Source organism: Dromiciops gliroides, chromosome 1 (assembly GCF_019393635.1).
Source record: "Dromiciops gliroides isolate mDroGli1 chromosome 1, mDroGli1.pri, whole genome shotgun sequence".
Lineage (NCBI taxonomy): Eukaryota > Metazoa > Chordata > Mammalia > Microbiotheria > Microbiotheriidae > Dromiciops > Dromiciops gliroides.
The window spans coordinates 276978319-276994422 of NC_057861.1; the positions used below are offsets into that span (position 1 = coordinate 276978319).

Below are 16104 nucleotides of genomic sequence, written 5' to 3' on the forward strand. Positions count from 1 at the left end.
TCCCTCACAGCATATTTGTTATATTTATATCAATCTTATTATATTGAACAATTTTGACCAGGCCAAAATATTATTTCATTCTGTGTCTGGCTCTTAATCTGATTGTGTTACTCAACAAAATATATTTAAAAGGTCAAAATGTTTAAATGCAAAAAAATAGTGATTTAAATTTGATCAGATGATCACTTTGATATTTTAAGAGGTGGAAAGAATTAAAGATCTGAATATGAAGTATCTTTGACAAAAGAAAGAATTAAAGCAGTCTCTTCTTGCTTTCACAGAATGCCAAAACGCTGTTACAAAAGTAAGTAACTTTTCATTTGATAAAGAGTTCAGGTTTTCTATTTTTATCTAAACAGTGATTGTAACTGCCACATTGTCTTGGTTTCAGAATTTCTGAAGCATCCAAGGCATTTCAGATGGAGAAAATAGAACACGGCTATGAAAACATGGACCATTTTACAGTCAACCTCAATCGAGAAGAAAAGATAATAAGAGAAATTGACTTTTACAAAGGTATATCACCCAGGTGACCAAAAATGGCTGTCTTAAACTGCAGGTGTGTGCAAGCTGCTGGAGGTTGGGGTGTAAAGGGTCACACTCCAGTATTGCTGCCAAAATGGAACCTGACAGCTTTACAGGGACCATAATTGAAAATGAAGCTTCCTTTCACAGCAGAATCATGCAGCTTGTTGACAAGGGTTATTCTGGCTTTGGCTATCATAGGGTGTCTTAAACCATGATACACTTTGTCAACAGTCAAGTGCCTCTGATGACGACAGCATCCTTAGTTTCTAGATCCTTGTACAGAACATCATCCATGATCACGTAAAATGCCACTTGATGCTAGTTTGAAGACCAAGCAGAAAAGAGAAAGCATCTGGGTGAGAAATTGTAGAGTGCTCCTTTAATTAAATACTGACAGTTCACAAATCAGTGTCAGGTGGTGTTGAGAGGTGGGTGAGGGAGTTTGGGTAAGCTATAGCCTGTGAGAAGAAGCTGATGCTAAGATCTCGAGACAAAAACATAAAACATACCACCCATCTTCAGTAGCATAGCTTAAGAGTCTAGGTCCTCCGGTAATAAAATGAAGCAGTTGTGATAAATAATCCATTAGAATATGCTCTATTAGAACATTTGGGAGGAAGAGGTCATAAGATCACAGATATAGATTTGGAAGGACCTCATAGGTCAATCCCCCTCATTTTCCAGATGAAGAAAACCTGAGGTCACACGTAAAGTAATCATCAGGTTCTCTGACTCTGGGGCCAATCATCTTTCCATTGTACCACTATGGGTAATATATTCCATTGTTTAATGATCAATATATATGAAAACTACACTTGTCTTTTTAGAACTAAATCTCAAGATAATCTCCCTTTCCATCCAATTTCTTGATTTTTTTCAGCAGTTAGGAGAAGAGATGACTTCCTCTGTTGGAACTACTTGGTTTAACTGGCTGTTGGTGTACCTCAGAGAATTAAAAAAATTAATGAAGATTGGCCCATGCTGGGGGCAGTGTACTAGTTTAGAGGTGTGTTGGTAGAGACTATAAATGCTTATGTGGGAGAGGAGAGAAGAAAAAAGAAGAGAAAGCTAATCATTGCCATGTCCAGTGGTTATGTTAGCCCTGTCTACACATAATGGAAGTTATAGGTCAGTAGCATTGAGTGTAGACAGGATTTTTCTACCTACCATACTGATCTGAGCATAGTAATGTACATGAGCTCACCAGCCTTGGAAAATCTTAGAGGAGATGGAAGGGAGATGTCTTTTACTCAAAGGTGTGCTGGTAAATGTTTAACAACCAGCTTTTTGAAAATGCATGACACAATTTTTAAAGTTTAATCTGCATTAAACTTTTCCTCCATCATTTTCTTAAGTCTAGAAAATTGAGAAAAAAACCCACAACAACAAAACAACAAATCAAGCCTTGATTGTAGTACTTTGCCAAGGGTCACACTGAAAATTTAACAATTGACTTTCCTGAATAATTTAGCTGGTTGCCAGCATTACCCATCCTTTAGGGCTAGGATTGTCATATTTGTACGTTTTTCAATAATGTTGTTTGGACAAGGTCTGCAATTTTAGGTTGTGTACCAGATCTCCCAAATAGGAAAACTCCCTTTATTAGTGCAGAATCACAACTGACTTTGTCTTAGAGAGGGACCTGGCAGCACAGAGAAACTAAAGCCAGTTTATGTCAGAAGAGAGCCTTGAAACCCAGGTTTTTCCTAATTCCAAGGATGGCTCTGTATACACTAACATATATCACCTCCCTGGGCTGTTAAAATGTACTTAAGGGGCAGCTAGGTGGCACAGTGGATAAAGCACCTGCCCTGGATTCAGGAGGACCTGAATTCAAATCTCACCTCAGACACTTACTAGCAGGGTGACCCCGGGCAAGTCACTTAACTCCACTGGCCTCAGTTACCTCATCTGTAAAATGAGCTGGAGAAGGAAATGGCAAGCCATTCCAGTATCTTTGCCAAGAAAAGCCTAAGGGGCAGCTAGGTGGCACAGTGGATAGAACACCAGCCCTGGATTCAGGAGGACCTGAGTTCAAATCCGGCCTCAGACACTTAACACTTACTAGCTGTATGACTCTGGGCAAGTCACTTAATCCCAATTGCCTCACCAAAAAAAAAAAAAAAAAAAAAAAAAAAAAGGCCTAAAAGGAGTCATGAAAAGTCAGACACAACTGAAACAACTAAACAACAACAAAACAGTCTGTTCACTCCACAAAAAGAAAGTGAAAATGATAGCCAACTTCATTTGTTCTAGACTTTTCCTGGCTATAAGTTGAACAGACAAGTACAAGCCCTGAATGGTCTGTGTGACAAATGTCTGGATCTTGCAGAGTCCCCATGAAGAGACCCTGGAGCAATGGGGTCACATGTTGTTCTGGGCACCAGGTTATCTCCTCATGTCCTATAAGCAGAAGGAAAGTTGAAATGGAAGGGAGCCTTAAGGCCTACCTACTCTTTGGGATAAAAGTAAACAGACTCTATTCATGGATTTTCCAGGTTGGATTTGTCCCAGTTTGGTCCAGTGTTAAAAATCTGAATTTGCAAAGCGGATAAACTAAGGGGCAATTATCCATGTTACCAAAATATTCTTACTTTATGCAAGAATTCATTTAAACAGTAGCTCCTCTGGTTTATTTCCCTGTTTAGACATCATTAGATTCTTTATTGAGAGCATTAGAAAGGTGAGTCAGAGAGGAAGTCTGCAGCTGTAGGGGGCTCTATACCTACACAAATACATATGAACATTGACAGATTGGACCTGCTCATCAACACACAGAGAGAAAAAGAACAAAAACCTGGATTTGGAGCCTTGAAAAGCAATAAAGTTAAATTTTAAAAAACTTATCAAATTGTAAAACTGTCAGAAAAGAAGTTAACTTCTAGTTAGCTCTTAGACTTAACCATGAGGTAAAGACTTTTTAAAAAGTCCTCCATATTTTAATGGAATCAAAAAATCAGCGGTAAGGTTAACATTGCACAGTGGAATGAAGGTTGGGTCTGCAGTCCTAAGACCTGGGTTTGAATTCACCACCTATTTGTGTGACCTGGGCAAATAACTTAACTTTCCTGAATCTTTTCACTTTCCTCATTGGTAATAGTTAACATTAACATTGTTTTAAAGGTATTATGAGCGCTCTATATGTGTTATCTAGTTCATCCTCACAACAACTCTGGGATGTTGTTATAGGTACTATAATTATCCCATTTTACACATGGGGAAAGTGAGGCTCATAGAAGGTCGATTGACTTGCCCAAAGTCACATAGTCAGTAAGTGTCTGAGACAGACTCCAAGTCTAATGCTCTGTCCACTATGCCACTCCCTTGCCCAACTGTACCTACGTATTTTGCCTATAGCTTATCTGGTAGTTAATTTCATGAGGTGGCACTTTTACAGATTAAAAGTAGCTTTCTTTACATATCAGAGGAGGAGGAAGAAGAGGAAGTGGCCGAGGAAGCACAGGAAGATGTCTGTACAGAGTCATCAGGGGAAGAAGAAATTGCTGAGATAGTCTCCCAGCTCTCTCCATTGGACGCTGAGCCCCAGTCATCCCCTGAGGCACTTCCTGTTGCATCTGTGGAACTGCCACCTACCCCACCAGCCACTGTGGTGGAGGATCTCATAACTCAGGTAAGCTTATGCCAGGATTCTCCTCACCCCTGGGGCAGATGAGGACAGATCCTTAGTGAACTTTATGGGCAATTTATTCTGACTCAAAGCAAAATGTGTGCCAGGCATTCCTACATAGTCTATGGAAGAAAAGATTTCAGGATGGTTACATTGTCAAGGAAGGAAACTCGGAATGAATCATGCAGGAATTTTTAGTTGTCATTTGATTAACAGAATTTCTTCCTCTTTATAAGCTCGGTATTTCCGCAAGGAATTTCCTCAAATCCACTTAGTGCGTTTTCTGAGTCAATAGTCATTTTGCCTAGAAGCTGTAATTTGGAAGCACTTGAAAATGTAAAAATTACTGAAAACTGGTACCAGAAGTTCATGTCTATTCTATGTTATTAGTGAAAATCTAGAAACTCACTTCATATGTAAGGCAGGAATTAAGAGACTTACTATTATTTGAGAACTTCCATTTTTAATTCAACCAGCAAAAGAGAGACCATATAGATCCTATTAGTTCATTTATCTTAGATTGACCTGAAATATAATCTGATCTTTTCTCCTTTTTCAATCATGCAACAAATGAAACCTGGTTTCCTCTGTGTCTATTTATCTTGTTAGCTAGATGGTTTAAGTATTTTCTTAGGAAGAGCAGGTCACTGCTGTGGCCAATGGACTAGCTATCTTCTACATGTTTCTGGGATGTCACTGTCTAGATTTCACACTTAGTATGTTCCCAATACTATACCTGCTGACTTCATGATGCTCTCAGTGGATGGGATCCCTACCTGTTAAATTGATGGACACTGGGCAAACATCATGAGAGGAGCTTCCGTCGGGCCCTCTACCAACTTATCATAAATGATTGAAATTATGGGTATCAACCAAATTTATCAAAGAACATGGAGATCGAGTTGTTTAAAAAGTTATCCCAGCTGGGCATGGTGGCACATACCGCTGCTTCTGAGAGTCTGAGGCTGTTGGATTGCTTGAGGTCAGGAATCCTAAACTGCAATAGGATTAAAGTTGATTGGATTTCTGCACTAAATCCAATGTGGTGAGCCCCTAGGGGTGGAGGGCCACCAGGCTGCCTTAGGAGGGTTGAAACCAGCTCAGGTCAGACAAGGAGCAGGTCAAAACTCTTAGACTGATCAGTTGTGGGGTTTGGCCTGAGTGGCTGCTACTCTCCAGCCTAGGTAATAAAGAGAGATTTAATCTTAAAAAATGAAACAAAACACATAAAGAAAGAATTAACCTAAGATTTCACTTTGGCAGCTTAAGCTAGGCATCATTTAACAAAAATACTTATAGCTCTAAGGGAGGAAGCATTTCAGATATAGGCACAGAGACTTAGTGCCATGAAGAAGCTCCTCCCTGAGTTAGAAAAAGTCTGAACTTTTTATAATTTTTTGAGAATATTTAAAAAAATCATAGGAAGGGGGCAGCTAGGTGGCGCAGTGGATAGGGCACCGGCCCTGGAGTCAGGAGTACCTGAGTTCAAATCCGGCCTCAGACACTTGACACTTACTAGCTGTGTGACCCTGGGCAAGTCACTTAACCCCAATTGCCTCACTAAAAAAAACAAATCATAGGAAGGGAAACAAAGTTAGGAGATTGATGAAGATTGGGAAATAAATGAAGATATACAAAATAGAAGCAGTGTTTTGTTTTGAATGTTCACAACAAAATTTTACATATTAATGTATACTTGATTACAATTAATTTGAGTAGGTGCCTTTCATTGTTCTGCCTAGAAGTGGTGAGGTTTCCAATGGAAAAGAATTTTCTCATCCTCCTTCTAAGCTGTGAAGTCTAGCTTACCCATAGCCCTTTGCAGTAATGTCAAGCTCTCTAGAAGCTTAAGCCAAGTCGATCAGCATTTATTAAGTATTTGTTAGGTGCCAGGAACTGGGCTAAATGCCAGACATACAAGAGAAGGCAAAAAAACAGACCCCTCAAGGAGCTTGAATCTAATAGAAACACCATGAACACCCAAGATTTATGTAAGATATATTTGGTCATCTTCATCTGAAACAGCAAGACCAGGGAGAGAACTGAGTCCCCACTTAAGGTGCATGTGGTGGCAGTAGTTCTAACTTATTACAACTTCCCTGGGTCAGCAGGTGTCACTCGGATCTGGAAACATACCCAGGACTCCATCCCTTGATGAAAAAAAGCACACTGCCCCATACACACCACCTAGACTGGGCTAAGCTTGAGCCAAGTCCCCTTTCCATGTAGTCCTTGCTTCCACCCCCAAGAGGAGAGGACCCTTAGCTCTAACAGAAGCCTAACTAGATAAAACAGGTCGAGATTCCACAAGGTGGTAGGCTAAATCTTTTATCCATAGGACACTGGACTGGGAAAGCTCTGGTCATAATTCTCTAGAAGTTCTATATGCCCAAAGACACAGTAGCATGGCTACTGAATTGCCTTTCTTCTTTTTATTACACACACCAACTCTCAGTTTTAGAGGAGGATTGCAAGCATTTTTGAATCCCATGGAAAACCGCATAAACAAACACAAACCTCATTTGAGCGACAGCTTTCACCTTCTCTCACAGGGGTTGCCAAAGTACTGTTTACTAAATGCCTTTTCTCAACGCATTACATTCATTTGCACTGAATGAAACAAGGAGCCCACAGGAGCATTCTGGGTTTTCTGTCTTCTCCCTGCTCCTCCTGCCATACTAGTAGCTTTTGTTCAGAGGCAATTGAATAAAACAGACAGGTGGCAAGAGAAAAGAAGAGAAATGAGGGGTTCAGTTAATTAGCCGTGGAATAATTGGAAGTTCAGACTCCAAGGCATCTGGGTATAAGGCAAGGATTCTTATAGATTTTCTGGGTGATTCTTTTGGGAGAAGGGGGCGTGAATAAGGAAGATCTGAAACAAATTCATCAAATCAGCACACAGTGAGAAGCTGCTGGCTAGAAGCAGGAGGATAATTAAAGCCCATTCCTTTTTTTTTTTTTTTTACTTTCACTTTGTCCCAATTAAGGGGGAGGTGGTGCCAAGTGGTGCTCAGCAGACTCCACAGTCTGAAACGCAAGTACCGTCAACAGCAGCAGACACCCTGGATCCCTTGTTTTATCCTAGTTGGTATAAGGCCCCCAAACGGCAAGGCACCAACCCGACTTCCACCCAAGTGAGTGAAGGTTCGGGTCAAGTAGGGCCTTCAGTTTCTGTGGATGCCAGTGGGCAGAAGGCAGAAGAGGCAGAAACCACCACAGCATCCAATGAGAGGGCAGGAGTGAGTGGTAAGGAAACTAGTACAACTGCAGCTACTTCTCAGGTCAGTGTCCATCCCCATTGTGTCTGAATGCTTTGATGCATCCATCACTTGAGCTCTAGCAGAATGCAATAGGACAAAAAGGCTTCCAAAATGGAGCAACAGCAATAAATAAAATTAATTGCAAAGTTGCATTTTAAAAGTCTTTTTCATTTTGACCTGGCCACCTTACAACTGTCTTCCCACCTGGGGGATAGGATGAAGAATCAGGCCACTGTCCGACAGTTTAGGCCTGCAACCAAGAACTGCCTGGTCTGTAGTGATTGGTTGGTTTTTCAAGTTGCCCATGTGGATTGGTCACTGTCCTTGCATGCCTTTTCCTGTGTCCTCCCTGAGCTTTTGAAGCTTAACCAATGGCTTTTAGTGTCCATTCACAGCAAGGCCCAAGAAAGCATGATTAATTGGAATTTAATTCTGCACTGGAAATAACTCTTCTCGTTCATAACTTTTGGTAGAGAAAGATAGCTTCAGCTTAATTATACCTGTGCTTTAATGGCCATAGATTCCCAGTAGGGGCTGAAAATGAGGTTCCAGTATGTACTTTGCCCCCTTTTCTTAAAGAGATACTCAATGCTCCCCAAACGTTATATTTGAATATTTCATTTTCGTATGAGTGTTTGAACCCATGTCATGGGTTGGATGTTTGCATGGCTGTGGTGTTTCACAGAAGATATATACACATATTCTGTGGTAAGAATGCTGATGGAGATTTGATATTCATAGGCATTCTTGCAGTGGTCTGTGGGTATTGGTGCTGCATGGATAAAGGAAGGGTTTGACAAAGAAATGGTATCTCTGACCATGCTTCTGGCTATGAAAATCAGATAGAATCTTTTCCAAATGGCAAGAATTGCTTATTAATTGTGTCCCTTGTGGCATATTCCCGGCTGGGTGAGGTAAGCTACTTAGAGTTTCAAGAGGAAAATGACTGTGGAAAAATGTAAAATACTAACTGCTGTATTAAAATTCAAAAATCAAAAAAATAATTTAAAGAGAAAAGTAATTAGTCAATGTTTGCTATATGGGTTTTTTGGTTTGGAAAAATTTCTGTAGTGAAAGCAAGCTCTTATTCATTTTGGTAAATGCAAAGAGAGTGATAGTAAAAGAAAGCTGGGTGAGAAGGAGCTGTTTTCTGAAAGGAACAGAGGAATTCACAATATTGGATACATGGTAGTTAATAAATCCTTATTAAAGGCAAAAAATTGGTTCTGAATAAAAATGAAAGTACAACTTCTAGACTAGGTGCTCTTAACCTTGGGTCTGTGAACTTGCTTTAAAATTTTTATGAAAATATTTTGACAACTATTTCAATGTCATTCATTTTCTTTGTAATGTCATGTAATTTATTTTATGTGCTTAAAAACACTCTTCTGAGAAGGGATCCCTAGGCTTCACCAGATTGCCAAAGGGAGCCCTGGTACAGAAAAGGTTAAAAACCTTTGCTCCAAACAATGTTGAAAAAGAAGTTATTTCTGATCTTAACAGTGAAGCATTCTTCTTATTTCCTCACAGGAGTTAGCACTCTGCCTATCACTTTTGGCTTTTGCTATCATACTTCACTACATCTGGAGTCAGATTCATACTTGATTTTTGCCTTGATGGGTAGGACATATTTTATTTATCATTGACTAACATCATCAGCATTTCTCTCCATAATGTTCCCCTTCTGGATACTCATAGGTGTGTTTCACCCTCATGCCTGGAACCTGAATTGTCTTAAGAGAATCATATTTTTTGCCTAAATCTCCCTACTGCTCAAGCTCCTCCATCCCCCTCTTGGAGGAAAATGCTCCATGATCTAATCTTGCATGTAGAAACCTCTCTGGAAGGGGGAGGTCTGACTCAGAACATTGACTCGATGGGTAATTATTCGCCAATCCAGTATTAGTTAACCTAACCAACTGAATGGTTTAGGAAGTCTGGCCCCACACAGAACACTCACTGCCCTCTTGAGTAATGATGATGGGTCTTTCCCAAATTATAGTCTAGATTTTCCTTGATTAAATTTTAAGGTTGATCCCCTCTATCCCACCATCTCCTTAACGAGAGGCTCTGCACAACAATGATGATATAAGTTTGAACGGGAGTAGAGGGACCCTACATCCCATCCACCTATTGCCTGGATGTATCTGGACCAGATGGCAGCAGTAGCCTTACCTCTGGAAAAGTACCTTTAATACTTATGACCATGGACAAAGGGTCCAAAAAAGCAAAAAAAAAAAAGTAGGGGGCAGTATCATTGGTGGGTTATCTACCAGCCAAAGAAACCAGAGAGAAAATCAGGAATCAACAATGGCTCTTAAACATGTTTGCAAATTATTTCTAGCTTTGATCCTTTTAAACCAAGCCTTTTTCAGTTATGAAGGTTTGTTTTGGTGCTGGTATTTTTCTATTTTAACTTCTCTTAAGTGATTGTTATCCTACTAATTAAACATATTTAAAAATCTAAGCCTGACAGCCTTGTAAGTAACTGACCCTCCTGAGCCCACTTCTCAGCTCCATGACTTGTGTCTCAAAGGGTGTACAGGGTCACTGGCAACATGCAGCCCCCAGCTATTTCTGGTTCATTGACTTTTCCTTTGGTTGACATTTGGCTGATCTGGGAGCTCCCCATCACAGAATTCCACTTTCTTTCCATCTCATTAGTTTTCAGTTGTCTGCCTTCCAATGGCAGTAGCTGCTTGTCAGCCCCCTTTCAGTCTCGGATCCATCAAACTGTATGAGGGATGGTGGGATGCTGGAGATGGAGGCTCCCTCTCCTCCTAGAGAATAAATGAAGTGGTCCATGGTTTCCTAAACCTTCTTGACTCTGTCCTTATTAGCATTTCTTCAAGTCTGGGATATAGTGACTTGTTTGATTATCTCCTCTTAATGGTAATTATAACTAGCATTTATATAGTGCTTTAAGGTTTACAAAGTGCTTTAAAAATATTCTCATTTGATCCTCACAACAACCTTAATTTTGACCCATTTTACAGAAGAGGAGACAGACAGACGAGAGATTAAGTGACTTGCCCAGAGTTACATAGATAGTAAGTACCTGAAACCAGATTCGAATTCAGGTCTTCCTGATTCCACGTCTTGTGCGCTATCCACTGTACCACCTTGCTGCTTCCTTTTCTAACTATTCACCAAAAAGAAGAGGATGGGAACCTGCTTTGACTGTGAGCTTAGTGGGGGCTAATGAAGAGGAAGAAAGGATTATAGCTATTACAGCAATAGCCTACTTATGGATCTGAATGATTGGCTAAGAGTTCAGCCTGTGTTCTGAATGTCAAGGGAGTTGGCACCACCATCATCTTTGCCAAATGTGTCTGAGGCTGCAGAGGGAATGTCAAGCTTTGTGGCTGCCCATCCATTTTCCCAATTTCATATATGCTAAAATTCATATGTCTGTTCATTGGAATCAGGGCAGGAGAACTGAAGGGGAGAGAAGACAGAGGAAAATGCATGATTATTATAGCTGAAAAGTTAGTGTTATTCATGTTGTTCAGTGAAGAGTTTTGTGGGTTTTTTTGGAGGGGGTAGGGGTGGGGAGGAAAAAAGCTGAAGTGCTAATGATAATGTGACTTGGAACAATTTTCCACTGGCCCAGATCTGTGAAACCAAAATGAATCAGTATTAAGTAGCTACTCAACCAGTATGGAAAATTCCGGTAGGCATCGCTTTTTTTGTTTTGTTTTGTTTTTTTGTTTGTTTGTTTTGGGTTTTTTGCAGGGCAATGAGGGTTAAGTGACTTGCCCAGGGTCACACAGCTAGTTAAGTGTCAAGTGTTTGAGGCTGGATTTGAACTCAGGTCCTCCTGAATCCAAGGCCAGTGCTTTATCCACTGCACCAACTAGCTGCCCCCAGCATCGCTTTTTAGAGAGTATTGACCATCCATCAGCTAGTTTGATGGTTGAGACATCCAAGATTCAATGGGAGTTGTCTCCCCATCTGGCTCTTCAGATCCTGAAATCTCCATATTTATTTCTGACCAGGACCTGATCACCCTCTAGGCACCTCAGAATTCAACACTAGACTACTCCTGTAATTTGAAGGCCAGAGGGTGAACCCCCTAATACAGTATATGTTGAATTAAATTGAACTTGGGAGTTAAAGACAAAATTTCCATATACCTCGTTAGTGGACCTGCCTGCTTCTCCTTCTTTGCCTCTTCACTCTACTCCCTCCTTTTTTGTCTGGTTAATGTATTTCCTAACACATCTTCTAACATGTCAGATTTCTTCTGCCTTATTTCCTTTGTTTGGGTCCTCTCATATAACAGAGTGATATCTCTCCGTTAGCTAAGAGCCTCAGCATCTGCTGGAGACTTATTCAGCAGCTCATTTCAACCTCAGTCCCTTGTCTGCCAACCTCTCAGACAACCATAACTTTTCCTTCTCAGCAATTTACTCATATTCATTCATTTGGTGAAATCCCATCATGGTTTTTCTGCATCCAAATGCTGTCCCTGTAGAAGAGCTACAAAAATCATCTGCCTTCTCCGATTCCTTTGTGTGGCAAACCAGATAAAAAGATTGATTTGACTCAAGTGAGCTTTCAACTGATGGGAAAAAAACAACCCTAACCTCTGGCTTCTCTACAAGTGAAATGTGTTTGTGTTTTACCAAAGGCTCATTAATATTTAGCTTCCTCTGTTCTCCAGAAGAGAGACATCCCTCAGGAAAATTTGAACTCAGTCTGATGTTAGCTGTTAAAACTTAGGGAACATTGGAATGAATGAATGAATGTTATCGGATACTTGTCTTCAGGACATATTCTGAAATTCATTGCTTTTAGTTTCTGAAACAACTTGATCTCAATTTCCTCACATGTAAAATGAAAGACTTAGACTAGATGGTCCCCAAGCTTGCTTCCAACTCCAATAGGCTTTGACTCTATGAATTTGCTTGACATGTCCACCCAAAGGTTCATAGCTGGGTGGCATAGGCCCTTCCCCTCTCTCATCTCTCCTACAACAGTGTGGAAGAAGTCCAAAGGGCCTGTTCCTTGATGTCCTTGTTTGATAAGGACACATAAATCCTTGGAGGGTTGACTTTGAAATTTCCATTCACCTAGGTAATATCAGTTGTTTGCTCTGACAATTGAAAGAGATTTGGGTGGTAATAACATTTGATCAATTTTATGTACTTATTGATTTAAAAAACAAACAAATCTGAAATGTTATAGCCTTTCCTAGACCAGGCACCTGTAAGAGCAGTGGAATAAGGAGCATGTTATGATTGGGAATGGGGGGAAAGAATGAGATGTCAAAGGACTCTTGCTAAAATAGCCGAAATAAACTCAACCAAGACCATGCTCAAAAGATTCATGTTTGCTGCCCTTGAAAAGCAAAGTCTTTGAGGCCACATTTTCAAATTGGCTGTGTGGCCCTGGGAAAATCACTTAATCCTTCAGTCCTCCAGGCAACTAAGACTATTTTTGCAGAACAGGTGCTGAGTTGTACTGGTAGAGAGAGTTCCTCATTGGGAGCTCCTTAATACCAGAGAAATCACAGGTTCATTCCTTAACCCTATTTCAATACTTCTACTGCATTGCATTCATCAGGGAGGTCCAGGCTTCTTCGAAGGCAGCCCTATAATTTTGCACTGTCACTGTATTCAATTTTTAAAATACCACCTCATTTTTTAAAATGGCCTGCCCACCTGTGTCTAAACCACAAATTACACTACTTTCTCTTTTTTGTTTCTTTAAACCCTGGAGATGCCAATGGAGAGTTCATGATGCCTAGAGGGTATCTGGGATTGTCAATGTGATCTTATGGGGAAGTTACACTTTCCTAGAGATGGAAAGAAGCAGCAATGGCCTTTTGCTCCCTGGAAACTGCTTGTTGGCTTGACATCAGGGTTACTTGCTAGCCCCGTTTAATGGATCCTCATATTGGATCAATGGAACATTGACTTCTTGAGCTCTAAAGGAATGTAGTGAGCATGATATCAAGAGCCTCAGACCTGGCCTGAAGTCTCTATTTTGCCATTAACTTGCCATATGACCTTGGGAAAATCACCTCAGCATCCTGCGTTTCATTTTCCTCATCTGAAAATAAAGGGGTTGTATTAGATAATAGAATTTTAGAGCTGAATGGAACTTGATGGATTCAACCCCCTCATTTCACAGATAAGAGAACTGTAGCCCTAAGAGGTAAGGTGACTTTTTAAAGGTCACACAGTGGACTGGCAGCTAAGCTCTCAAGGAAGCAAAATAAATGTTTCCATAGAGATTCTTTCCCCTTCATGGAAGCTACTGGGTTAATTCAGCAGCTGTTCTGGCCAAATCCCCAGGGCTTTTAGTAGAGATGGCTTCCTCATAGTTCAGCTATCATCAAGAAGTGAAGATGTGCCATTCAAAGATTAGTTTTGGAAAGATAGCTGGACCCACTGAAAGCTCCGCAGTCAATCGTTTCTGTCAGTTGGTGATTTGATCATCAGTAGCAGAACAACAGGTGGTCAAGTTAACATATTTCACTAGAAGTTGGATTCTGCAGAAACAGGAACCAAAATCCTTCAATATTATGGGGACTCTTGGTTTTAAGAATTCTGTGTCCATATTGTATATCACATTTATTTAGGCTGAAAGTGGTTAAAAATAAAATTGTATCCAAATCATACCTGTAATAAGAATAGGCAATGTTTGGTAGAGACAAAACAAAATGATGCATCTGATTTTTGTCTAGTTGTATTTTATTGTGGAAGATTTATGAATTAGACCCTATGTAAAGGTACTAAGAGTAACAATGTTAATAATACTTCCCCTGTCAAATAAGGAATGTATGTTTTCCTCTTCAAGTATGTTTCTCATCTTAAGTCTCTTAACTAGGCTTCTGTTTCCCAAACATTCACTAATCCCTTCATAGACATCTGTCTATGAAGACAAATTATCTAATATCATAGTAATCCTGTACACAGTTATTTAGGTAAGTGCCCTTTTTTAGGCTGATGCAAGGCCAATTTGGAAAAAATAAAATCCTCCTCCCTTATCTCAGTTATGATTTCCACTATGGCCCCAATCTGAATTCCATTAAAGATATTTATTATCAGTGCTTCCTCATCAGCAGCTACAAAAATAAGCCTTTGTTGTAGTAGGCATTCAATTAATGTCTATCGAATATCTATTTAATGAATGGATGAATGGGAGATGAGTCACTTTTCACTTTTCATTAGTGACTTAATGGAAGATTAGTGCCCATCTCTTTTTTTTCTCCATATCTCCATGTCTACCCTTTGTGTGGTTGTAGTGTTGAAAAAACAATCCCATGAGGCTATCTCAGTCAGTCAATGGGCATTATGAAGAACTTACTAGGTGGGCTAAGTGATAAGAACTCCAAGAAAGGCAAAAATATGGTTCCTGCACTCAAGGAGCTCACATTATAATGGAGGATATAATGTTTTAAATATTGCACACATAATAGACACAGTGTAAATGGAAGGTAATCTCAGAGGAAAGGCACTAGCAGTGGAAAGGGCCCCAAAGGCCTTCTATAGGCCTGTCACTGAAGGTGACAGTTGAGTTTTAAAGGAAGCCAGGACATGGAAGTGAGGGGAGATAGTTATCCAGGCATGGGAGATAGCCAGTGAAATGGCATGGAGGGGACAGAATAGCATGCCATCATTTGCCAGAAATAACACGGAGGCCACTGTCACCCCACTAAAGTAGGGGTCCCTGTCGATTGACTCCTGGGTAGAGAGAAAGATATATGGAAGTTCTGTAAGTCTAAGTGTCTTGAGAGCAGAGTGTTTTGTTTTTATTTTCATATCCCTAGAGACTATAGAGTACCTTGTTCATAAATTCTAGTTTAATATTGAGTTAATGGGAAGTGTTCTGAAGACTGTGAAGGAAATCTTCACATTTCTTCAAGTCTCCCTGAAGTTGTAACATCAATGGAGAGGAACGGAAGGGGCATGTTGATTATACCTTCTATCTGTGTCACCCTTGTGACCCTTAGTTAGAAACGCCTGTAGTTCAAGGGGAACCATTGTGGTAGTGACTACAATGTGACATTGACTGAATACTTCCACATCGACTGACCCCAGGAGGTCACATGATACAATAAGAGGGCACTGGATTTGGAGTTGAATCTAGATTTAAATCCTAGCTTTACTATTTACTAGCTATATGGCCTTGGGCAAGTCAGTTAACTTTCCTGGATCTCATCAGAGAATTGGACTTGATTGCCCGTATGGTTCTCTGTCATATACAAAACTATTGGGGATCCCTGGTTTGGGGGTTTGGTGTAGTTCAGTTGTTTTATGAGTGGTTATCTCCAAAAAATTTTGTCAGTTTGATTTTTCATATTATATCTATACCCTGATTCATTTCCATTTTGTACCTAGTTTTTATTGTAATGATCTTTCTCCCTGTTTGGACAAGATCTTAATCTGAACAAGTTTCTCTTAGCCCAGGCTGCTGATGAAACCAGCAACTTCCATCACCTCATATCACTGACAAGGATGTGAGGCAGAGCAAGCAACTCTCCTATCCTAGGTTCAACTAAGTACCAATTCTCTACAGGACATTTACCACAGATAGAACTTCTGTGTGAACCCCAACATCTGCAATTTATGTTCATTGTTCCCAAATGGGAAGAAAATATGTACTGACAGTTGACTCAAAGCTAGTGGGAAGCCAAGTATAGTAGGCTTCACCAATCTAAATAACTAAGAAAGAGAT

At 40.1% G+C, this 16104-nt stretch overlaps 1 protein-coding gene across 4 annotated transcripts in view; it reads left to right on the forward strand.

The window, feature by feature from the left end:
- The window catches only part of TRIM55 (tripartite motif containing 55), a 78521-nt gene that overhangs the window by 36854 nt on the left and 25563 nt on the right, over positions 1-16104 (forward strand). For 2 of the 4 annotated variants that reach the window (XM_043974990.1, XM_043974989.1), the window contains exons 6-9: positions 282-304; positions 392-516; positions 3954-4159; positions 7144-7437. In XM_043974990.1, the coding sequence (XP_043830925.1) occupies positions 282-304; positions 392-516; positions 3954-4159; positions 7144-7437 (648 nt within the window). The remainder of the gene's footprint in view (positions 1-281; positions 305-391; positions 517-3953; positions 4160-7143; positions 7438-16104) is intronic. The other 2 variants (XM_043974991.1, XM_043974993.1) reach the window with 2 other exon arrangements.